This window comes from Ambystoma mexicanum, chromosome 3p (genome assembly GCF_040938575.1).
Source record: "Ambystoma mexicanum isolate Mex_15411 chromosome 3p, UKY_AmexF1_1, whole genome shotgun sequence".
NCBI lineage: Eukaryota > Metazoa > Chordata > Amphibia > Caudata > Ambystomatidae > Ambystoma > Ambystoma mexicanum.
The window spans coordinates 615,630,018-615,655,485 of NC_090925.1; the positions used below are offsets into that span (position 1 = coordinate 615,630,018).

At 46.7% G+C, this 25,468-nt stretch overlaps 1 protein-coding gene across 3 annotated transcripts in view; it reads left to right on the plus strand.

Moving 5' to 3' along the window:
• Positions 1-25,468, plus strand: part of ZNF335 (zinc finger protein 335) — a 1,126,934-nt gene that overhangs the window by 810,862 nt on the left and 290,604 nt on the right. For all 3 annotated transcript variants that reach the window (XM_069651371.1, XM_069651372.1, XM_069651373.1), the window contains one exon: positions 15,136-15,272. In XM_069651371.1, the coding sequence (XP_069507472.1) occupies positions 15,136-15,272 (137 nt within the window). The remainder of the gene's footprint in view (positions 1-15,135; positions 15,273-25,468) is intronic.

A 25,468-nucleotide genomic window follows, 5' to 3' on the forward strand; every position in this document is an offset into this window, starting at 1 on the left:
TTGGGGTAGCAAGTCTACCCCTTCTGGTTGACTCAGGGGCATCATAGAGTTTTTACTCTTCTGTGCCTTCTTACTGCCCTTAAGTTCAATCCCCGAATCGGGGTGTCACGCTGAGGTTCCCTCACCGGGGCTGAGTGCCTTCCTCTTCTTGGACTTCTCCTGGTCATCCTTCTGCTTATTCAGCATGGCCTCTAGGGGATCCAATCTTTCTGTCAGGGGGAAAAACCCCTCCGAAACAGCTTGTGTTAAGGAGTCTCCCATGACTCTTTTAAAACTCAGGGAGAGGTCTTGGTCTTCCCCAATGAGCTCCACTCTGGAGATGTGGATTTTGACTCTCTGGGCTCATTGTATTGTGCCATGTTAATGCGGTGACCTGGAACCTCAGCTTACTTTAGCTCACGAGATATTCTGACAGTTAAATTCAATTTCCCACACAACTCACAATACAAAAATAAAATTTCCTTTATTTCTTTTTTTTTATGCCAATATTTTATCAGAGCCTCTCGTACGTGCCACGCGTTCACTCGCAATTGTGAAGTAACGGCTCGGCGCGTGTGGTAGCTGCTGGGGCGAGATTGCTCTCCCCCGAGCTCCCACCGGGTCATAAAGGCCAGGCGCGAGGACCGCTCTAATGAGCGTACGCATACTACTCTAGGAGGCGGGGCCGGGAGTCTTGTTAGAGCGTGTTCGCTCGCGGCTACGGCTCCTGAAAGGAACTAACTCTATCCCCACACACGCTGGCCCGCGGGAATGCGCAGAACGTTGCCGGACAAGCAAAGCGAGGATGCTTCTGCATGTCTACATGTGAGGTACAAAAACGCACATGTGAAATACGCTCATGCTCATGAATTACGGCAAATTAAGCATGCACTTGCCGTATAGAAATGCTATTCTATAATCCTACCGCTGCGAACGTGATCGCGCTTACCAATATGGTACTTTTACACACAATTATGCTAGTATTGCGCAAAGGTACTTATCACTCGGAGCGGCAACAAACTAAGAGGAGTTCGGGGTCATGAAGGGTCCCTCTTATATGTGTGGGTTAGCCCGGAGTGGACAAAGTGAGCTGGATAGGACTACAGGAGCTCAGAGGATTATAGGCATTTGTAGTCCAGAGACATTTTACTGAGGTTTTTCAAAATGTGCTACCTCTATGTTCGTTTTGGACCTCCAGGAGTGCTGGAAGGAAACAAAAAAGTGTTACCAAGGTTAGGAAAAAGTAGAATAAATGTTTAATTTGTATTGCTGTTGGAGCAGTAATAAAAGAAGTAAAGCATAATGCTCGCCTCCGTTTTGTCATAGAATTAAGTGTTGCATGAATTGGTATTCCATTTTGTTACAGTTAATTTCATTTGAGCTGAAAAACCAGTGTGATGAGGTTAATACACAAATCAAGTCCTGGTTTGGCAAACATGTGCTTTGCTCTAAAACAAGAGCTTCCTCAAGGCCTGAAAGATTATTTATATTCAGATGAACTTTCATTGGTCTGTTTGAGTTAAGACATTTTGACCAGTGATTGATCAAAATGACAAATTAAGCAACAGTCATTCAAGAATAAATTGGAGTAAAATAAACGTTATAAAAGAGAAGGACATTAAATATTGGAAAACTATGAAATGGAGAAAACATTAAAAAATTACATTGGATTAGTATTTAATTAACTCAAGACAACACAAGATAAATCCGGATTACATAATCTGAGTTCAAAAAGTATAAGTCAATGTTGATGGATATTGTAAAAATAGGAAATGGGTAATGGCTTTTATACCAATGTGATTCCATTTTTCTGGTGAATTTTGGTACATTTGAGTCACTACTCTGTTAGAGATTGAATTATATGAACACGTCTGTGTCTGAATTTCAATGGTGGCCCCTGTAGAGGAGGAGCCAAGTAACCCCACTCCACTTTCCCTGCCTACATTACCTGAAACGTATGAACCAAAATATGTGACGTATACTTCACCGATAAACCAGCAAAAAGAGCAAGGGCTGTGTGCAGTACCCATAAGAATACCTATACCTAAGAGAATATGGGAGGTGAAGTACCCATTGAGGAAACCATACCTACATCCAAGACAATATGACGGCCATTTGAATGAGATTCCTGACGAAGCAAAGAAACTAAAAGACAAAGATGAATGGTGACGTCATGCAAAGCTGAATCAACTCCATATAGATGATAACCAGACCAGAGAGGCAGACGATTTATAAGGAGCAAAGAAGTACCAAGGATAAGTAACATCTTGGGATCAAGATGAAGAAACTTGTACCACTAACGATGAAGATACTTAGTTATTTTAAACGTGTACAGATGCAATGAAACGCAAGCAACAAATCAATCATGAAGCTAGCCAAATGCTTTTAAATAGTTAAACCGCGTCAAGCGCCAATATATACATATATACCTCATAGATACATATGGATTAAATAAAGAATGAATGTTTCCACTGCGTATAAAGCAGTCCTGAACAACGAGGAAGGCCTCAATTCAGTGTTGCATTTTATTTCAGCTAAGGAGTTGGCTGAGCCACGAAAGCCGTGGTCTTATCAGAACTGGAATTGGCTGACATTGGATACAATTAACGTGAAAGAACAGAAGCTCCTGTGCAAGAAGGTCAAGCAAAAACAAAAGATGTCAGAGCACTTTTGAAGAATAAAATCAAATGCACAAAAAGGCTCAATTCGTGGTGTCCAGTCACGTGATGGAAGAAAGTTGAACGGGTGAGAAGATCACGCCTACGCACGGAAGCCAGACAGTTCCCATACTCCTTTTAAAAAGTCCCAGAGAACAGCTCAAACTCAAGGCCAACTTCAAAGTGCTAATTGGCACTGAACATTGAGGTGATGATTGATCGTACTTTTAATTGGTGGGAAGCTGGTATCCAGAAAAGCTCAGCTGCACCTGGTTGTTCGGTCTGCGTGCAGCTCACGTAGGTGGAAAGTTACTGACGGGGGTTAGTAGCCAACCAATTGTAGAGGACCATGTAGTTGGGGCTCGTATAGTTTGTGTAGCCAATGGCACGTCGTACATTTAGTGACGTTCATAGTGGCCATCTTGAAGGGAGGGCTTAGTTGCCCCACCTGTTGCTGACTAATCAATTATTTCTCTGTTACTCCATATAGATATAACACCTATACTTAGTTATTCACTTAGAACCAATCCCGCTTCTCGATAGGTTTTAGTAGTTTGCCGCGTAGGATGACGTTGGTAATGACGCTGGTCAACACGTCAGCTATGGCCAATTATGGGTTTAAGAACCCAGCTTTTTTTATGAAATGATTGATAGAGTATCCAGCGATTGCTGATGATCGTTGTACTCCCTGTTTTAAGTACTTGCATTAAAACAGACTAACATTTGCCAAGCTATTTGTGTCGTCTGAATTATTGATGTTTGATTAAAATCTGCATCCCCATCTATCTCCAGGGTATTGCTACTCATCTTAAAGGGCTGGTAGCTTCCAGTTCACCCCGCTCTAGAGTCCGTGATATGGCGTGATTATTGCCGGCTGTGCAATTTGGACTGTGGTGTGTAGTCTAACATTGGTCACATGCTTATCCATAATCCTTTTGCTTTCTACAAATGGCAATCCCGGACCTGAGAGACGAGGAAAAAGGCCAAAGTACAAAATGGTGAAAGGACAGGTGAAAATCCTGCGACAGTCATTTTAATGTATTTAGTACACTTTATGGCATCCTGTGCTAACATGCAAAAGTGCACAAGTAAAAAGTTAAAAACATGGTTGAAAAAGATTTTCAGTCACCAGTCCATCCTGCATACGTTGTCATTGTAACCACAAAGTTACAAAAGAAAAATATATATATATAAAAGTACAGTAACTCCATTAAGGAATACAGGGTTTCCCCAGTACTAATAGCTTTAGGGACTGATCAGTTTCCCCATAAAAGTGAGCAACAAGCAACAAAAGTAAAGTTGAGGGCAGATGGGAGGAAAGCAGCAAAAATAAAATCTTTCCTAACAACCAGTTAGGACAAATATGGAGGCTGGCATGATGGGCTCACAAAGAGCCCACATGGTCAGAAAGTCCATTCGAGCCTACCTCGTGGTCACCTAGACAAAGCAAAGCCCAGAAACACAAAATGGCATGGAGCAGGATAAAAAACACATTGCTATCCCATTGGCTGCCAAAATGGTACATTAGCTGCCCAGTGTGGTAAAATGGCGTATACCCTTGTCAACCCACAAATTAAGTATAGCTGCCACGACTTACTTCCTAAAACCTGTATACGGTGATAAAATTACTGTTGGGAAAAATGGCGAGCCGTAAAGGCACCCTGGTGCTGGGCTCATTATCGGCGACCCAATACCATATACCTTGTATACGGTCAAATGGGATATAATCGGAGGGAGACTTCAGAAGAAGTTCTTCTGGCCACCAAAAAGAGATTAAGGAATCGAAAAAGACAGGGTAAAAGAAAAACATTGAAGGACCTCGAAAAGTGACCCTGGAACCACCAAAATACTAATTGTGGCTTAACAGGCACACATGCTTTGTTTTAGAATATATGCAAATTAGCATCTTGGAGAAGTCATTGTAGGTTTTACAAATACCCTTAATATGAATGCAAGACAAACAATAGTTACTGGAGCTATAAAGAGCTTTTCTAATGTATTCTTAGCTCCCACAGATTCCTCATTTATGTTAATCCTATCCCCAGCATAGCTTTTCTCTGAAACCTTTCCGCTGCCAGAGGGGCGCAGCGCAGCTCCACATCGGCTCCGTCTGTTGCCTCAACAAACCCAACATGATCTCAGGGCCGGTATATATTGAGGTGCCGCACCGTGTGATCACTGTTCCTTTTTTCCATGCACTCTGTTCACTGACTGGAACATGTTCACTTACTGAAAATAATGTCTCTGCGCCCTGCCGACTCTGTCAAAGGCCTTAGATTTAAACCGTGTGTGGATTGGGTCCAGCAGATTTAGGTTTCGTATCCATACCGATCTGTCTTTGTTTGCGCAAGCGCCACGACACACTGGATTGCGGGTCGTGCCAGTCCATGCACCCGAAGGACCTGCAGGAAACAGTTGGCAAAGCTCGTCACCTTCGTCCACAAGGTGAAGAGTATTGAGAGGCGCTCTTGTTTGAGGTCTGACAATGCAGAGCGCCGTCCCAAAAATCCTCCTCCGCACAAAGAGGAGGAAAAAGACAAGCAGCAGCAACGGAAGAGGTCCCACTCCTCGAGTGCTTCTTCTCAATGTCACTCTTCAACTTTTAAGAAGAGGAGCCACCACCCCTGGGAGTCGCAGGAATGGCAGGTAAAAGTCCCTTTTCCTACCCACTCCTACACTAAAGAGGAATGGGAGGCATTTTGCCTAAAGATGAATGGACATCTTTGCAACGGCACCTTTGGCTTCGGCCGGTTGCCAACTGGTCCAGAGGCCTGGATCTATTAATGACCAAAGGGTCCAGGCACCAGAGGACCCCGCCTACGGGTGACATGGCCCCGGTCTCGATGTCCTCAGTGCTGTTTGCTGTCGATGCTGCCCGGGAGTATGCTCCCCTCCCAAAGAGACACCTTCATTTCCAAGATGTACTCCATCTATGACAAGGAAGGTGATCAGGTGTCAATCGGGTTGGAACCCATGATGTCCAGGATGGAGAGAGATTTCCCAGACAAATTGTAAGGGAAGCCGAGGATATGATTGGGCTAGCTGAGACCTGTGGGTCGCCTGTGACCTGGACATGTCCCCAGAGATGGATATCTTGACAGCTCCCACTCTAGACAAGCCTCAGTGTTAGGCAGAAACCTGTGCAGTTCCCTTAGGGACCACTGCAAAAGATTTAAGACTACAAGTGTTTGGCAGTAAACCCACTTGGTAGCAGTCTGTACCACACAGATTCACTTGGTAGCTGTGGCTGAGCAGTCAGACTTCCCTCAAGAAGAGTTAGGCAGTATGCAGAGCATACAAAATAGGTACAGAAATACAGTAGCACAAGCAAACACTGACCAGAGCTTGGGTGTAAAAGTATATCATTATTTATTTAACACACACTTATAAAACACACTAGCACTAAATTGGTAAGATAAGTTCAAAACACAATCACTATTATCATATGTACATCCCTGATTACTTGTTGGACAAGTCTTAGTTAACACCACTTATTTCCAGACAGAGGTGAGCACTTAACGTTCGATGGCACTCCAACAAGTTAAATAAAAAGGGAGGGAAAAGCAGAATTATGGAAGCATACACACTAAACACTTTTTAAAGAACCACAGCAAGTTAGGAAGGCACAGTCTACTGATGAGCAAGGAAGTTTAGGTGCCAGGCCCACTTTCAAGGGAGCCAGGCGGAAGAAGCCCAAGATCACACAGTTACACAGAGTCTTCGAAGTTTGTGGAGGTAGTTCGAAAAAGGTTTAGTTCAGTGCAGGAAAGTTAGCTAAGGTGTCCCAGGCTAACCCAAGTTCGAGAGACGAGGATTTAATACACCCGTTCGATCGGTTGCAAGGGAAGCCAGGCGGAACACGGTACTTTGAATGGAGAGGATCCTCCAGCGGGGGCAGTTGTTCCTGGCAGCGGGTGCAAGTCGCAGCGTCGTCCAGAGGAAGAGAAGATCTTGTGTTGGAGGAAAGATGAAGGTCGTTGCACTGCCAGGGAAGAAACCAGCTGCAGAGTTCTCCGCTACAGAGGTACTACCCTTTCGGTTTGCGGTAGTGGTGAAAACGTGGTATCCCGGTTGCTGGGGTGCTTGGCACAGGCAAGGCGGCCACGAGATGCTCCAGGAAGGCGAAAAGAAGGTAGACTGGTTATCCCCACCAGTCGAAGGAAGAAGACTCTCCGGGCTGGAGATCTCCTCTGTCGTTGGGAAAAGTGGTGAGACGGTTCAGCAGGGCTGCACCGGTGGTGTCGTCGTTGCAGGCCGGCTCAGCTTCTCCCTTCTTGGATTCTTAGGTCCTGTGGCGACTTCTGAAGTTCCAGTCCCCAAAGCCCTGCTTTTATGCAGCACATCCCCATTCACTCAGCCTAGCTGTCAATCAAACATGCTAAGTGGTGAGCCGGCCGGCTCACCACTTGGGCCAATCACACAAGAGTGCAACTTGATTTACCAAGGTAACTCAGTCCAGGGTGCCTAACCCCCCTCCCATACCCCCTGTGGTACCCAGACAGAGTGGCACCACTTTTGGAGGCTTCTGTGGCGAAGCCCGCCAAAAAGTGGAACAAAGGGCTCGACTTGGGTTGGAGTCACAGAAGAGAACAGAAACACCATTTTAGAATCGAGTTCTGGCAAAAAATACCAACCGGCGAATTAATATTAAATAAACCGGCGGTATGTTCGAGGCTATACGAATTAAATAATTAAAGTTGGTAGCCTCGAACAATGGGAAAATCCCATAGAGATATATTTGCGGTCCAATATAAAAAGTAGTATCCACTGCCACCAGCCAAAACTCGATCAGGGGGGACAGAGAGGTGCCCCCTCAAACAGACCCCGGGGCAATTGAATTGCCCCGACCAGTATGTCCACAATATGATGGTTTGTACTGGTTTCTGTTCATAATTTGGGACTAGTAAAGCCAATGGTGACTTTACATGCCCTGGGAGACAGTCAGTCCCAGGGTATGGAGTCTGTTGGGGGGTCGCTACGACACCCCTGGGTTACGGCACAGAGGGTGCTGTGTAACCCACATCAAAAAACACATGAGACCCTATGGAGTAAAAGACCCCATAGCCCATAAAACACATGGAAAGTTAAAGGAACACCTCAAATCATGTCTAAGAGTGGGAGCAAAAGAATCTCACTCTTAGCAGGAGAGAAAAAAATAAACCCCAAAAATCCAGAAAAGCTGCTGGGGGACTCACTAGGTTTGGGAAATTAGCCTTACAGAGAATTCTCCCTAACACTCAGCCTGCTTTTCTGCTCCATCAAGATCCAGTACAAGCTTTGTGATATTCCATACAATGCCCCTAGACGCTGCTGCCTTTCAATGTGGCAGTAGAAGCACCTGAAACCAAAGTTTGGGAGAAACCTGCTGCGACAATTGACAGGGATCTGCTGAGGAAACACCATCCAGTGACATCTAATCTGGCATTTCTATCCTCTCATGCCTCCCCTAAAAGCTTGATGGTTTAGAACGCGACCCTGAAAACCTCCACTTTCCCTTTCCACCCTCCAGACGAGATGTGACTCTTAGGGCAAGAAGATGGTTGTCTCGGGCAGCCTTGCCCTACGTGCGGTGAATGCTCCATGCGCTCTTGCTAAGTTCACTTTTGGCTTATGGTTTGCTGTGGCAGGAGCGGCCGAGCACCTTCCTGAGAGATGCAAGATGGTTTCCAGGCCCTGGTGACTGATGGCAAGGAGGCTTCACGCCAGATCTTCGTCCGGCTTGGATGCCATGGACTGTGTGGGCCGATCCATAAGGACGGTACTCAAGCGTCATTCTTGGTTGAGGACGTCTGGGTTTGTGGCCAATGTGCAGACCAGGCTGTTGGATATGCCTTTCGACAGCCAGAACCTGTTCGCTCGAAGGCAGACGGCGCTCTCCAGAAGGTGCAGTCATCTAAGGCCATGGCTAAGTCCTTGGGGCTAACCGTGCAACAGCCCTCCACGTAGCCTCCCATAGGTTGGCGTTTTCATCCCTTCCCAGCATATGCCGCTGGAGGCTGTGGTCCGGCTTTCTCAGGAAGGCTGCAAGGCAGGCGCTTCCCCAGAGGTAGAGGTGCCCAAGAGGAGTTGCAGCTGCAGCCACCATCTCCTTCGGACCCCTGGATGCAACACCTCACTGACTGGCTCTGTCACTCTACACTAGTGGGAGGGAGACTTTACCTGTTCAACTCAGAATGGTTTAAGACCATGTCTGACGCATGGGTCTTACAGGTCAATCATCAGGGTTATTCTCTCCCATTCATTCAGCACCCACTGGACCACAGGGCTCAGTCCACCACCCTGCCTCCGGAACCCATCCTCTTCGAGGGGGTCCATCTTCTTCTTTCAAAGAGCACAATAGTACTGGTACTGTACTCTGAACATGGCAGGGGATGGTACTCCACATATTTCTGGTGCCGAAGGAGGACTGAGACTTATCTCCTGTTCTGGATCTGCAGCTGCTGAACTTGTTCCTTCGCAAGGACAAGTTCAAGATGGGTTACCGTTGCCCAGATACTGCAAGCTCTCGACCTGCAGGACTGGTTGGTGTCATTAGACCTTTAGTATGCCTACATCCACTTTCCGATTCATCAGAGACACAGGAGGTAACTGAGATTCGAGGGGATTGGGTCCTCCGATGTATTCCATATCTATGACAGTAATCACCACAGCTCTGCTGCTTACTGTCATAGATATGGAATACGTCGTCGGACCATCCCATCGAAAGAACGTTAACAGGTAAGAGAGTAACTTGTTCTTCTTGGTGGCCCATGAGCATTATCAGTTCAAGTTCCTGCCGTTCGGTCTCTCCTTGATGCCAGGGATTTCAGCAAGCTGCTAGCGGTGGTGGCGACTCAGCTCAGGAGGGAGGGCATCCATGTCTTTCCCTACCTGGACAACTGGCATGTCCAAGCTCGCTCACTGAGTCTAGTGCCAGAGCATCTTCTCCGCACATGCACCCTTTTGCACAGCCTGGGCTTTTCCCTGATCTCCAAAAGTCTCAGGTTTCACTGTCTGTCTCTCCGATTCATTGAAGCACTCTTGGACACTCCTCTAGGCAGGGCATTCCCTCCAGAGGACCGAGTGGCGAACATCTTTTGAATGGTCCATGTCTTACAGTCACAGGAACGAGAACCAGCCTCAACCTTCTTGCGCCTTCTGGGCCTCCTGGCTTCCTGCATCCCTGTGCTGCTGTAGGCAAGAAGATCACTTGAGCGGCTTCTCCATTGCCAGTGGTCGCAGATTTAGGGACACATGTCGACCGTTTACAGGTTTTGGACCAGGTGGCTCAGGATATGCTGTGGTGGGCCGTGCAAAACAACTTTCTGAAAGGCAAGCTGTTTCGTCAACCTTGGCTCCAGGTAACTTGGTCACAGGTGCGTCTATGAACGGTTGGAGTGATTACCTGTTGGATCTGGCAGTGAATGGACTGGTATCCAGTGATGTTGCAGAAAATAAAATACAGAATCAAATATTGCCGAAAAATTAAGAAAAATAAATAGATATGGGTTGGGGGCAAAAGAGTTAAGGGGCTAAAAGGGGTGGTGGGTTGCCTCCCCCGACCCTCACCAAATGAAAAGAAAATATGTCAGTGTATGTCAGTTTATGTCAGTATTTCTTTTCTTTTCGGTAAAATTTGATTCGGTAACATCGCATGAAACCAATGGACTGTGGTTTCCCGCAGAGTCTCTGGAACACATAAAATTGCTGGAGCGGAGGTTAATCAGGCTGTTCCTGGGTGCTTTCCTCACCTCTGAGAAATGCAAGACCGTGCTGATCCTGACAAAAAACACAGTGGTCATGCACTACCTCAACAAGCAAGATGGAGTGGGGTCCTTGCTTCTTCACAGAGAAGCAATGCAACTGTGGTTCTGGGCTCTGGAGAACCACGTCTCTCTGACGGCAACCCATCTGGCCGGATGGGAGAATGTCACAGCAAATTCCTTGAGCAGACAGACTTTGGCCTCCCATGAGTGTGAGCTGTGTCAGGAAGTTCTGGCGAAGATCTTCTCCTGTTGGGGGACTCCTCAAGTTGACCTCTTCGCTTTCAGTGTCAACAGGAAGTGCAAGTTGTTCTGCTCCAAGGAATGTCCTCGTCAGAGAGCTCTGTGGGGCGTGCTAACAGTCGATTGGACATTCAACATCCTTTATGCATTCCCGCCGATCACGGTCATTCCGCTGGTTCTACGGAACTTGCGCCTGTTCAGAACTGTTAGGTAAGAATTAGTGCAGTCCAACTGGTGTGGGACTACACAAGACTTATCTCTTGGCTTTAGGTAAGCCACCTTTTAGTATAATCCTGTACTACACAAGTTGGTAGTGTGACTGAGCAACCAGGCTTATCTTAAGAGGGGTAATGTGAGCTGTAGAGCTGTGCAATCAAATCAGTAAATACAAGTATCCAATTAAATACTTACACACATAGTTATATAATACATTATTTATTTATACACACAAATATTTAAAGCGTTCTTTAAAAAGCAGTAATTAGCTGTAACATTAATCCCAAGTTAGGATTCAATTAAAAAAGTGAACAACAAAGCAGGTGAGTAATTCATTCATATGTTGCACATGTTCCAGCACCCGGAGGTAACGTAATTTGAGGCCAGTATAGCATTTATTTAGTATCACCTTTTGGAATATTGAGTTTTTAAGTAAGGAAAGGTTGGGGTTAGATCAGAATAGACTGATGGGTTATAAGAACAGTTAGATTCTCCCAAAGTGGTGCAGGCAGTCTATTATTCCAGCATTAAATTGTTCAACATTAAAACCTGTAAGGGAAGAAGCACTGCCAAAGCCAATAGGTTCAGGAGGAGGCCTTTAGGGAGACAGGACAGCCAAAGTCAATGGGCAAAGTCAAAGTTCTGGTGCTCTTCTTCTTAAAAATATGTTCTAAAATACTCTGTGTTCAAAAGAGAAATCTCAGCAACTCAAAGAGGAGTCACTTTTAGAAAGCACAAGCTGTGAGGCCAATGCAGCTATGTTGAAGTCAACTTAGTGTAGGGTTAAATCGCACTCCGAAAGATAGGGAGCACCCCGAATGGCAAAAGGATAAAATGCCCCAGAGTACCTTTGAAATGAAGAAGTTGTTCCAGCTGGTTGCCTTCACGATGCATTGCAGTAGACCCTTGTTCCTGGTCCTTGGTCATGGTGACGAAAGGGAGGACGTCTGGTGGGCTCCTGCAGCAGCACTCGTGAGTGGGACTCGGCAGCAATGGATTTCTGTCGATTCAGCAGCTTTGTGGTTTTGGTGCCTTTTTCGCAGCGCCAAAGAAAGACAGAAAAGCTGTGGTTAGGATTTCCTTGATCCCTCGGTCCTGGACTCTGGTGAGGGGACTCTGGACGCAGATTTCTTGCTTCTGTAGGGTCCTCTGTATGCCCACGAAGATCTGGCTGGATTCGCACTTGGCAAGAAAATGTACCTGGGGTACCTCACAGGTGGTCGAGGTACCCCAGGTATTAAGCTTCTGCAGCCTTGGAAAGTTGTGGCAAGTCGGGGATTGCGCCAAAATAGTTTGCCTCGAGGCTAGTTGGTCCCACCAGCCTAAGGGAGGAAGTCGTCCTTTACGGGGCTTCCTGGTCGAGTCGAAAACAGGGTCAGCACAGCTGCAGGGCTTCACTGGGAACTTTGCGGTCCAGGTGGCTGCTGCTGGCGTCTTCTGCTTCGGATGTTGTCTTCCAGTGGTCCACGCTCTTATTAGTCCCAAAAACCTCGCTTTTTTTTTTACAAGTTACCATTCATTCACAGCTCTAGGCTGTCAATCACACAGCAGGGTCGCTGTCCTCCATGACAACCAGACGGCCAATTGGAACTGGATTCACTCAGGTACTCCTAGAGACAAAGGACAGGAAAGTTTCAGGACCCTCCCTCACCCTTAAATGCAGCACTGCAGCTGAGGTATCAGCCTGCAGATACATGTCACTGGGTAGTAAAAAAGAAACCACTGCCACCAACCATTCAAGTGAGTTAGTGTAACAAAATGTTACATGAGGAATTACTATGTAACCCCACCGCACTCCACATAGGGTGTTGTGTGCTGGACCCATAAAGTAAAGGTAAGAAAGTCAGGGCTCATCTTACCTTTCTTGTGAACAGTAGTTCACCCTAGAACATTTAGTTAAACATTAAGAGAAGTCCAAGAGACTTCTCAGTGGCACTGCACAGAAGGTGTTGTGTGTCACAATGCAAAAGCAGATGCCTATGGCATTTACCCGACTACATAAAACAGTAAGGAACACAGAAAATCATAGTCAGAAAAACACATGAGTGAGTGAGAAAATGGTCCCACTCACTCAGGTGTAAAAATTAAAAAGCCCTGAGTCCCGCAAAAGAGCAGAGGGTCTCTAAGGTTAAAGGGAATTGGCACAGAAATGAAAATTCTCCCTGACGGGAACCATGCTGGTTCTGATTGCTCCAGATTAGGTCCGGAGAACATGGTATCCGGAGCTGCTAGACACGGCCATCTGCCCTGCTTGGTGCCATTCAAGGAGGGTGGACCTGCTCTCCCAGCCAGAGGGGTGGGTGCTCCATCCGAACTTGTGCCTTCATGTTTGACTACTCAAAGGCTGAGATACAGAGAGTGGGGCATGTCGAACAACGTCCTCGATGTACTCCTTCCAGCTCTGAGACCCACCACGGTTTATTTATGGCTGCAGATGGCGTAAATGTTCAGCTTGGTGCTGATAGAGGGATCTGGACCCTTTATCCTGTCATTTATCACTGGTAAAGGGTTACCTCACTGCTATTTCGGTTTCAAGAGGTTCCCGGAACAGAGCTTGTTTTTCACAATCCCCAGTGTTATGCAATTCTTGCAGGGCTTGTGTAACCAGTTTCCTCCCCGCCAGTTTGTGGTTCAGGCATAGGATTTGAATTTAGTTTTGACATTTCTTATGGGCTCTCTGTTTTAGCCCCTTCATGCCTGTTATATTATATTACTCACCGTTTAGGTGATTTTCCGGGTTGCTATCACTTCCGAGACTGGTGAGTGTGCTCCAGGTGTTGTATGGATTACCTCCCTATTTGTTGTTTCCAAAAGACAGTGATTTTAAGAGTGTGATCCTCCTTTCTGCCAAAAGTGGTCTCGGATTGCCATCTCTCTCTCAGAAGATCCATCTTCCTGTTTTTTTTTTCCTCCGACTCACTCTTCCATCAGTGGGGCCTGGTTAAGGCCCTTAAATCCTGTCTCTTACTAGAGACGTTAGGAAAGATGACCAGCTTTTCATTGGTTAAACTAGAGCTTGTGTTGGCAGAGCGGTCACCAAACAGACCCTGTGAAGGTGGATCATTCTCTGCATTTCTGAACGCTACGATCTAGCTGAGCAGGATGTCCCTGAGGGTCTCGGAGTTCATTCTACCTATAGGAGTGGCAGCAACCTCTGACCTGCAGAAGAGGGGGTGGGGGGGATCAGGGGTTCCTGTCCTGGACATTTGCCTGGCGGCAAATTAGGTGTCCTTGCACACATTTTCTAAGCATTACTGCTGGCGTTCCGTTGCGGGCCAGTATGCCCGTTGTGGTTGGGGAGTCCTGCAGGGTTTTCTGGTTTAGGTGGTGTCATTGCTTGCTCCCTCCTCCGGATTTACATACTGCTTTTATCATAGATGAGGAATCCGTAGAAGGAAATAATCCATCAGAAGAACTAATTACTTACCTCTTGGTAATGTTCTTTCTGATGAATGTTCCTCCCACAGATTCCTTATCGCACTGTCTACCTGCCCCTTGTGGCAAATAGCTAATACACCATCGGTTCTGTGGTCCCTCAGCATCAGAGTGCGGGGGGAAAAGGATGGACCGAAGGTCACAGGGTGCAGTGCCTCAATATATACTTGCCCCGACTTCATGATCTGCATGGGACGTGTAGAGCCATCGGATGGAGCTGGCGCATAGCCTCGCTGCGCACCCTGGCGGACAGAAATGTTTCAGAGAAGAGCTCTGCTGGGGATAAGATTATTATAGATATGATATGATAGGTTATTTATAACGCGCTTAATACCCAGAGGTTTCTAAGCGTTGAACCGGGGATCGAACATGTGTTGCTCCATGTCGTCTTGCTTCCAAGGTGAGCATGTTGCCTCTGAGCTATCCTCCCGAGACGTAGAAATGAGGAAGCCATGGGAGGAACATTCATCAGAAAGAACGGAAGAAAATGACAGATTACCCACCTAGCCATGCAGAACAATGCATGGTATTCTTTTCAAATCAATTTAATATATAAACGACCCAATGCTGGAAGAAAAAACATTGCTTATCAATGGCTGCAACAAAAAAGGGCCTGTTTATGTAGATAGATTGTTGTAAAGCTAGTATAAAGGGTTGTTTTTAAGTACTATGATATTTATGTATTTAAGATTACCAGCCTGAGAAGGGGAAACCTGCAAAGCACGCACATTTATGAAAGATACCGATACTTGAATGACATTATTAAGTGGTCTTCACTGGATTTATTTTCCTAGGGTATGCATGTAAGGCTCAGATTTTGCTGCTTCTCCTGGTTTTTAATCCTTGTATCATTTGTTTCTCAGGTTTAACCGGAATGGGCACCTCAAGTTCCACATAGAGCGTCTTCACAGCTTTGAAGGGAAAAAATCAATGCGGCAAACTGAATCAACACAGCAGCTGACCCAAAACAGTGATGAGGAAGTGCTCACTTCTCTACAAAGTAAGAAAAGCATCCCTCACTGGGATACGGCTTACGTTATGCTGGAGCTCAGAATTCAGCGCATTGATTCAAAGATTATCCTACAACATAACAAGGAATTCTAACCAAATACGGTGCCCCCTGTATTTGAGGTTGTACTGTTCTGCATTTGTGTTGGGCAGTGGCCTTTTAAGTTCATAAATGTTGTCGCTTTCAATTCAGTGACTTGAGTGGAGTACCTTTAATTCATACTTCCAACTTAACCACATATTAGCATAACGGCTGCTGCCATCAATACAAATAACCTTGATTCTAAAACACAGATTAAAAAAATGTACCACTGATGATTTTGTAATTTATGTACTTTTTATTTATTTGTTGTGCTACTGGGGCAAACATTTTCCATTAAGATGTCTTCTTTAATGGTAGGAGTTTTTTTCAGTACCACTTCCATATGTGTCACATTCCCAGTGAGATCTGAATAGAATTCACTGGAGAAAAATGTCTGAGTATAACGGAATGCAAGGAAAACCTGTGGGGAGCTCCAAAAGTGGGGAAACAATTGGACTTTCTATCTTACATGTTGCAGTATGTTTCTATGTTTGACAAGGAAGAACTAAAATGTTCCAAAACAATTATATGGATCTTGCTAGTTTAATAAAATTGATTAAGAGATCGCTCATTGTCAAGACCTCTAAAATAAAGGACAAATGGCAAAATACGCATCAAGTCGATTCAGATGTTTTTTGCTGTGCATCAACCTTTTTACTACAACAGTGGGCAAAATCGCTAACCTTGTTGTTTAAGCCTTATCTTTTCAACTCGCTGCCTTTGTTGGCCGTCGTCCTCCTGGGTAGCAGTAGGACATGCCTATATGTGGCCATTCTTTTTGCAGGCTCTTGGCAGAGCCCTGGATGTAGCCTTTGTTTGTGAGTAACTGATTTGACTGGGTAAGGTGCTGCGGGCAGCCCAAGTACACTTTCCCAGCCTGAGCGACTCATGACTATTAGAGTGTGGCTGTTCATGGTCTGAAAGCCTATCAGGGTTTAAATGTTGCCGGCCCCCTCATAGGCGTGCTGGGATTGCCTAGCTCAGGTTTCTATACATCAGGAACGGTTTGGATCCATTCAGTTTCTCTCCCCCTGAAGCCAAGGTTCTGAAGTACAAGAGATGTTGGAAGCTTAGGCAACCATTACCCAAGGGAGACCTTCCTGGGTGCTTCTTTACTTTGAATTGGGAGGCCTAAACAGTTCTGGGACCGTCCTTCTGTAGTTCTGAAGAGTCTCCAGCTTGTATGTTGCTGGTGCACATCATCTGAAGTGGCTGTGACTCCTTTACTGGGGACTCCTCATTGCCTGGACCTCACACAGCTCTATTGCTGTGCATCTTGCAGTGTACTCTTGTTGTGGTATCTGGGCCTCACAGCTCTGCTACTCACTGCCAAGATGAGCCTTGGTAGAGCCTGAATCCTTTGCCTTTTGACGTCTTACCTGCAGACCCCTTGCAGTTTACCAACCGTTGCTGCTCCTAACTGCAGAATCCTAACGGCCCCCTATAGTAGTGGGAATCCAAAGCAGAGATTGTTCATCTTCAGCCCAAGTCCCAATCTGGTAGTTCGAATAGCCATGAGTTCGCTGACAGAGACCATAACCACCAAAGGTTGTCCAAGAACAACACTCTACACCTGTAACCGCTAGACCTTCAAAGTCGTAACCTATGGCGAGAGCAGTTGTCCCCCAACGACCTAGACTTACTTCTAGACTTACTTGGGGTCTTTGTTCATTCTGATCAGATTTCAAGGGGTAGGTTTGAAAACATGTTCTGAAGTCCCCCTGGTACAATTTCACTTTGGGGGGTAAGTCCTTACCTATAGCTACCCTTGCCTTACTTTTGTTAGTGGAACCTGGATATAGGAATCCTGTTGGAGATACCCCTAGATGATCAGGATTGCTAGCAGCTCCTTTCCTTTGCTGGTAACCTGATTTTGAATTGCTACTAAAAGTGTCACCGATTTAAAAAGCACTAACTAATGTGCTGAGCCTATTGCTTCCAATGGGAAAACTTTGAATAACTTTTAGAACTTCTCTCCCAAAGAAACCAAGGACTTGTTACATACCTTGAACATTGTGGAACACTTGTTAGTAGGTTTGGGTTGGACTCATTAAGTGTCGTCCCTGTGTACTCTTGCTGCGTTTGATAACATATGTAATATTCCGCCTACCCTTTGTTGGTCATTGTACTGTTATTTAACTAAAACTGTACTAATTCGAAAGTGTGGTGTGCAGGTCCAAATTGGACCTGCAACTAGGATTCCATACATGTCTGTGTTTTTGATTACTTGTAGTGTGCTAGCTTAATGCATTCATGTTGATAGATAATACCTGTGTGGATGATCTGTTGCTTGACATCCCATTCTGCATGTTAACTGTATTTTATGCCAAACTCCTGATCTCTTTAGTATGAGGCTACACAGTCCTAGCTATTCACAGACCCATCACAAACCTCATGTTGTTCGGGAAGCTCATAGAAAAAGGTTTAGCAACCCAACTAATGGCTACAATGAAACAAACTCTGCCTCCTCTGTGACTATTGTTAAGATGGATTTCCAAAATGAAGTCTGGCGGTTTGGGAGGGTCACCCTATTATGGTGAACAGGGAGACACTGAGATTTCAGCCAAACCGCATCCAGGTAAACTAGCAGAGCAGCAAGGCTTAGACTAGGGAGGGAGTTGAAAGTGGTCTAGGGATACATTGAGTACACACAGAACACCAATAATTCCAGTTAGACAGGTAAGTACAAAAATATACAATGATTTACTAGGCCTTTTAAAATAACTACTTACCAGGTACAAAATATTCTCACAGCAACCCTCTAAAACAGATGTATACATTGCCTCTTAGTAAATATAGGAAAGCATTTGATTCAATCACAAGTGTGACAGAGGTCAAGTACTCGGATGCATTCGAAATAGTAAAGTCACTTGGAATTAGCAAAAGAGCAGCTTCCCTAACTTTTCTAATGTCCAACCCTAAGATGGTTTGGGGCCTTGTGCCCAAATTTCACCAGTTCCAAAGTATTTACTTCAGAGGTAGGTGTATTAAGAGATTGGTGATGCCAGTGCTAAAGTTCAGCTAAGTAATACCACTTGATCCCAGTCACTAGGATAGGCCTATGAAGGGATCCTTGACCAAAGTCGGGAAAGAGTGTTTAGGGGCAAAACATTATACCCATTTAACTGCATGGAAGACGAGGGACAGAAACAGGTATGTTAACTTATCCACCTGACTCTGATTTCTCCAGAGACCACTGCAGATATTCTGGATTCTGTTGGGGACACAGTCTGCTGTACTTGGTCCCTTCGAGGAAGGCCCAAGGGTTGTGGGCGCAGAGGCCTCTTTCGGATGTGGGATTTAGTTTTGATCGCCCGCTGTGCTTAGGCATCTGTTCTAGATGGCTTCCAGCAGCACCCAAACGAAGAATGAAGACATTTGTGTGGCAGACCACCTCAGGAAATCTCCAGGAAGTGAAGAAGATTGCAACGGTAGTCACCACGGTCATTCAGCGATGGGCTAGCTTCAATGGACTTACAAAGGATCAGACCCAGCACAGTTTCTGGTAATGAAAGAAGGCTGAAAATGCACTAGGAGGCGTCTGGTTACATAGGTTGAAGTTCCTCCAGGTTCCAAGGATGCACTCAGAGCGGCATCAGCTGCAGTGATGTAGCCCATGAGAGAGCTGATCAGTTCACCAGTTGGTCCAGGGAAACTTCAGAAGGCTCAGAAGGTGGACTGACCAGCTTCCTCCTGGACTTCCTCACTGCAGCCGTCCTGAGTTGAGCCTTGGAACTTGGTGGGTCCTCAGTGTGTGCCATAGGTTGCCTTCTCATAAAATGTCTGCTTCCTAAGTTCAAGTAACGCTGCACTGTAGCCACTAGTATGTTTGTCACTGAAGGATCGCCTGTCGCTGTCTGACTGGAGTGAATATTGCTGGAACACATCTGAATCTGTCCTGTAAGATGTCCCAAGGGACTGTGTCCTGCAGGGTCTTTGTTTTTCTATGTTTTGGACCTCCATCTGGAAGCTGTCCTGAAAACAGAAGTAGCCCTTGCAAACCTTGGGCCCCTCTCACCCAAACCAAGGAGAGCAGATTGTGTTCCCAGTAATTTCTAGACGGCCCACAGTGTCACCTGAAAGAATCTGAATCAGGGGGCCAAGTAAACATGGCTGTTCTTGTTCCCCCCCAAGTCCTCCGTAGGGGTACCATTGGGTGCAAAGCCCCTTGTCCGCTACTCCCTCTGGCCTGACCTTTGGATATAGTCGAACCTGGATCAAGGATTCTGCCCAAGGGCTAACCTTGGGACTACGCTAGAGAGGAGTGTACTTACCTGATTCTGGGAAAATACTTATTTCACTTCGAGATACTTTGGAAACTTAATGAACTCTTTTTTGAAATGCCACCACAGCCCGCTCGATCTTTCTTGAAATCTCCTCCTGTAACTGAAACCTATTACTTTTAGGCACTGGGTCCCATACATCTTGGGGCTGGACTTCTTAGGAAAGAGGGGAAACTGGGGTTGGGTGTGTCTATTTTTCTTACATTTTATGGCTTACCCGATGACTATTAGTAAGTGGCATTATTTCTAAAAGTGAATGTGTGTATATATATATTTCTGATGTTTGTTAATCTGCTTAGAATCACATGCTGTGCATAGGTCCGACATCCAGTGGTCACTGCGGAGTATTGCATTTTGTTTTTCGTAGTTGAAAAGGGGACGTCGACAAGGCGTGTCTGTAACACTATCCCTATAGTGACGTGCGTTGTACCCACAATCCCTCACGCGTCAAGGTCCCTCAGATTGTTTTTTTCCGCCCAGCTTATGGTCGCCTTACGCGGAGCTCCTAGAGAGACATTGCTAAACAATTACTACGGACCTCGGTCCTTAATATATACTTATTGTTAAAAGATCCCTCCCCTCGACGTTAGCTGTGAAGCTGTTTCTCCGCCGAGCAAGTTTTCGACGGAGGGGAAGAGACGGAGGAGATCCTTCGGCGCTGCCGAACACGTGGCCAGGCCTCGCCGGCCAACATACAGTAGGGAGAGTGGGGGTTTCGAACTTTTACCTTCTCGTCGAGAATGTCTTTCTTTCTCCCCTATCTTTCCCTTGGGGTTGTTATCACCAGTTTTTATTGCCTCAGCTATGGAGAGGACACCTTTTAAGTTTTGCCCACGCTGTAGGGGCAAATACACTTGGAAGGACAAACACAAGCTCTGTAATCGTTGCTTGCCCCTCGATCATAAAGAGGACAGCTGCGCGGCCTGTAAGCTCTTGAAACCAAGAACTCTTAAAGAACGAAAAGTTAAGAGGTGGGCGGACTACGCTATGTCGAAGTCAGTTTCCTCACCCGCCGCCGCTGTTACAGAAAGTGACGAGGAGGGTGATAACTCGACATCCGTTACGGAAGTCATTAACCCCCAGAAGGAGCGCTCGCGCTCCTCGACGTCCGTCCCCGGCCCCGACGGGCTCGGCTCACGCCCTGCTTATGGGGATGAACACCCCGGCGACAAGGACGCACACAGACCCCCTAGGCCTAAGCACACAACCCACGGCTCTTCTTCGTCCACGACGAAGGATCCACCAGCGCCGAAGGGGACGCAGGGCACTCCGGCGTCGACCTCAGACCGCAAGGGTCTCAAGCCCCACCCGCAAACGCAGCCGCGACCAGCGATTGGGCTTTCATCTAACACGGGCGCTACCTCAAAAACATCCGACGTAACGCTCCATAGAGCGGCCGTCGAAAAACAACGTGCAACGCAGGCAACGCCGACTCCAGAACCCTCGACTGACGAACTCGTCGTCGAGAGTCTGGCGAGAATTGTTTCCGAGGACAAACGTAAGCGGACGACGAACCAGACGTCGAATACCGCACCCAAGGAAATAGAAACGCCGAAAAAGCACAAGAGTAGCCAGGAACCGCCCCATCCATCTAAAGGCACTTCTGAACTACCGGAGGGCTTTTCTGAGGGCGACGGAAACCTTTCGTCGACGTTGTGGGAGCGTTCGAAGCGTTTTGAAGGTGAAAACACTGATTTCCCCCCTCTAGACTATTCAGGGGTTCCCCATGAGACCCTGGAAAGACTCCATTCTTGTATGGAAAAGATGGAGAGGTTTTTGGGTAGCCAAAACCCACCCACACCCAAAAGACCAAGAGAATGGACCCAGGATGACCCTAGGGTCAAGATTCCTAGGCTGTTTCCCCCTTCTACAGATGCATATGACCTCACTGAAGAGGAGCAATACCTCCAGGAAGATGAGGAGTGTTTAGGTGGAGAGGAAGAACTTGAGGAGGAGAGGTTTGAGGAAGACCCTTACACTAGCGCAGGAGCTTTTGAAGAAGATACAGCTACCTTACAGCCCTGGCACTCCCCATCAGTGCAGCCTTGGCAATCCCCATCAGTGCACTCAGACCCTGATGTCTTTCACCCTTCTCCTCCCAAGGACTCACCTATTGGGAACACCTCCCCCATAGATGACCAGCCTTCACTTAATGCACTATTGTGCAAGGCAGCAGCGCATTTTGAAATAGACACAGGGGAGACTCTTCCGGACATAGACTTTGTAGAGAAAGTTATTAAAGAAAAAGCCCCGGTCAGTCAGTCCATTCCGCTCCTGGCTTCTATAAAGAGAAGAATAACTCCTTCCCTTTCCAATCCGGCCTTAGTCAGAGGGGTCAACCCTCGGATAGAAAAGTTCTTCAGCCCTTCGTCTTCTGACCCTTTGTACATCAGGGGACATTCTATTCCGGACTCTCTGGTAGTCACTAACACAAGAAAGAGAGCGGGGGTACCACTATCTACTAGTGAGGCACCACCTGACAAAGAGGGCAAGAAGCTCTATGCACTTGGGAAGAGAATCACGACCTCTGCCGCCTTCTCAACCAGGATCGCGAATAACAATTCCCTACTAGCTAGCTACGCAGATGCACAGTGGAGCAAGCTGCGCAGCGAAGCAGAGGACGCACCAGAACCCCTGCGTTCACGCCTGTTGGCTACTATATCAGAGGGAACTCTTGTAAACCAGGGCATCGTAAAGAACTCCTTAGATGCCGCAGAGACAGCTGGCCGCTCCCTGGTTCAGGGAATACTTCTCAAACGCCATGTCTGGCTGCGCAATTCGGGATTTAAGCCAGAAACCCAGGCTTCCCTAATAAATAAGCCCATAGAGCAAACACATCTGTTTGGGAAAGCGCTTGATGAGGCCCTAGAACATGCGAAGGAGTTTGATACCATCAAGACTCTTGACCAAATTTCTAGGCCACCTAACAGACACAGCTATGGCAATAGACGCTCCTTTCGTGGCCAACGCCAGCAGCAAAGCCAACAACAATTTTACTCTGCTACCAACTGGCCCTCTAACCAAAGCACCCAGTTCAGTCAAAGAGGCCAACGTCGTGGCAAAGGAAGAGGGCGCGGCTCCAGTCCAAAAGGCCCCACGCCCAATACCAACAAATGACCCAAAGATTCGGGTACCCTCCCATGCATCACCGGTCGGGGGCCGGCTAACATCGTTCCTTTCAGCATGGGAGGGAATAACGTCAGACCGCTGGGTATTATCCACCATAGCCCACGGATACTGCATCGAATTCAACGGTTCCCCGAAATACAGACCCCCCACGGAACCGACGCATGACACCGGAACACCTCACTATTCTTCTTCAAGAAGTAGAAGAGCTACTGAAAAAAGAAGCTATAGAGGCTGTCCCCCTATCTCAGGTAACAGAAGGTATTTATTCAGTGTACTTCATTGTACCCAAAAAGGACTTAACCATGCGCCCTGTATTAGATCTGCGCCCAGCGAACAACTTTGTCAAACCCCAAAGTTTCGTATGGTGACCTTGCAGGAAGTAATCCCACTGTTATCACAGGGGGATTACATGACAACACTAGACATGAAAGATGCATACTTTCATATTTTAATGTTGCCAGCGCACAGAAAATACCTCAGGTTCAAGATAGAGAGCAAACACTACCAGTTCAGAGTACTACCCTTCGGGACAGCATCTGCACCAAGGGTATTTACGAAAGTACTGGCAGTGGCAGCGGCCCACCTGCGCAGATTATCCATCCCGGTTTACCCGTACCTCGACGACTGGCTCATAACAGGGGATTCTTACGAAACATGCTTCTCCAATACCCAAAGGACCGTAGACCTTTTGTCCCAACTGGGCTTCTCCATCAACGAAAAGAAGTCCAGCTTAGACCCCAGCCAAATCAAACAATTCCTAGGGGCTCTAATTCGAACAAAGGACGGCCTTGTCTTCCCCTCCAACGAGAGGGTCCAAAACATGCTGTTTCAGATCCCCCAATATGTGGCAGGTCGAGAGGTGACGGTACGCAAAGCAAAGCAATGATGATGGCGTCATGTATTTATTTGGTACCTCACGCGCGCCTGCGCATGCGCCCAATGCAAGAGTGGCTCTACAGCCAGTGGTGTCAGGCCAGCGGACAATGGGACGATCTAGTGGTGGTCTCGCAGGCCTTGGTTCTCTCGCTACGGTGGTGGACAAAGGAAAACCTGTTATTAGGGAAAACTTTTGCCACACCCGCAGTGGAAGCCACTCTAACCACAGACGCATCCCTTACAGGATGGGGGGCTCACCTATCCCATCAGACTGCTCACGGAGTGTGGACTCCGAGCTTAGCATCCAAGCATATAAACCTGCTGGAACTATTAGCAGTGTTCAAAGCACTGAAAGCCTTTCAGGAACACCTACAAGGAAAGACAGTGATGGTCCTCACAGACAGCACCACAGCCATCTACTACCTCAACAAGCAAGGGGGCACTCACTCTCCAGGACTGTCCAAGCTGTCCCAGAATATATGGAAGTGGGCTCTCAAACACAACATGTTCCTACTATCACAACATGTACCAGGGGAACTCAATCTGCTAGCAGACAAACTCAGCAGAGACTTCCCCCTACCCAAAGAGTACGAATGGCAATTGCACGAAAACATCGTCTTAGACGTCTTCACGCAATGGGGTTTCCCGGAAATAGACCTGTTCGCAACCCTGGAGAACTCACAATGCCAAAGTTACGCCTCCAGGTACCCCCAGAACCAGTCCAAGGGGAACGGTCTGTTGATTCAATGGTCAGGGAAATTTGTTTACGCCTTTCCCCCGACTCCCCTCCTCAACAAAGTGGTGCACAAGATGCACCAAGAGCAGGTTACCATGATACTAGTAGCCCCAATGTGGGCCCGGCAGCCATGGTTCGCTCACTTGATGGAGATGTCCCTATCTCCCCCAATGAAACTTCCCTGCCCGTACAACATGCTGTCACAAGACAAGGGCAGGACACTGCATCCATGCCCTCAGACCATGAACTTAGCAGCCTGGCTCCTGAGATCATAGAATTTGGACATTTACATCTCCCTCAGAGATGTATGGACATCCTCAGGGAAGCCAGAAAACCTAATACTCTCCACTGCTATTCTAGCAAGTGGAAAAGATTTGTCATCTGGTGTAGAAGTAAGAACATCAACCCGGTTGACTGCTCTGCCACTAACATTATTCTGTACTTGACCCATTTACTGGATTCAGGTCTAGTGTTTAATTCCATTAAAGTCCACCTAGCGGCACTTTCTGCATACACCACTTCCCAACTTAAAGTGTCGTGGTGGAAGATACCAGTTATCAAGGCCTTCATGGAAGGGGTAAAGAGAATACACCCCCCGATAGCTAACCCAGCTTCCGGATGGGACTTAAACGTGGTACTTTCTAGACTCATGGGCACTCCTTTCGAACCCATGCACAAGGCAACTCTTAAATACCTCACTCTTAAGACTGCTTTCCTAATAGCTATCACCTCCATTAGGAGAGTAAGTGAACTACAGGCTCTTTCTGTACTAGACCCCTTCGTATCAGTTCACAAGGATAAGGTGGTTCTTCGCACACACCCAAGGTTTGCACCAAAATTCATCTCGAAATTTCATGTAAACCAATCTATAGAACTACCAACGTTCTTTCAAAACCCTTCCAGCTTGGGAGAAAAAAGTCTCCATACTCTAGATGTACGCAGAGCTGTCATGTTCTACATGGAAAGAACCAGATCACTGAGAAAGACTAATCAGTTCTTTGTCTCGGTGGCAGCAGGAAGAGAAGGAGATGCAGTCTCTAAGTCCACTATATCTAGATGGATTGTACAATGCATCACTCTCT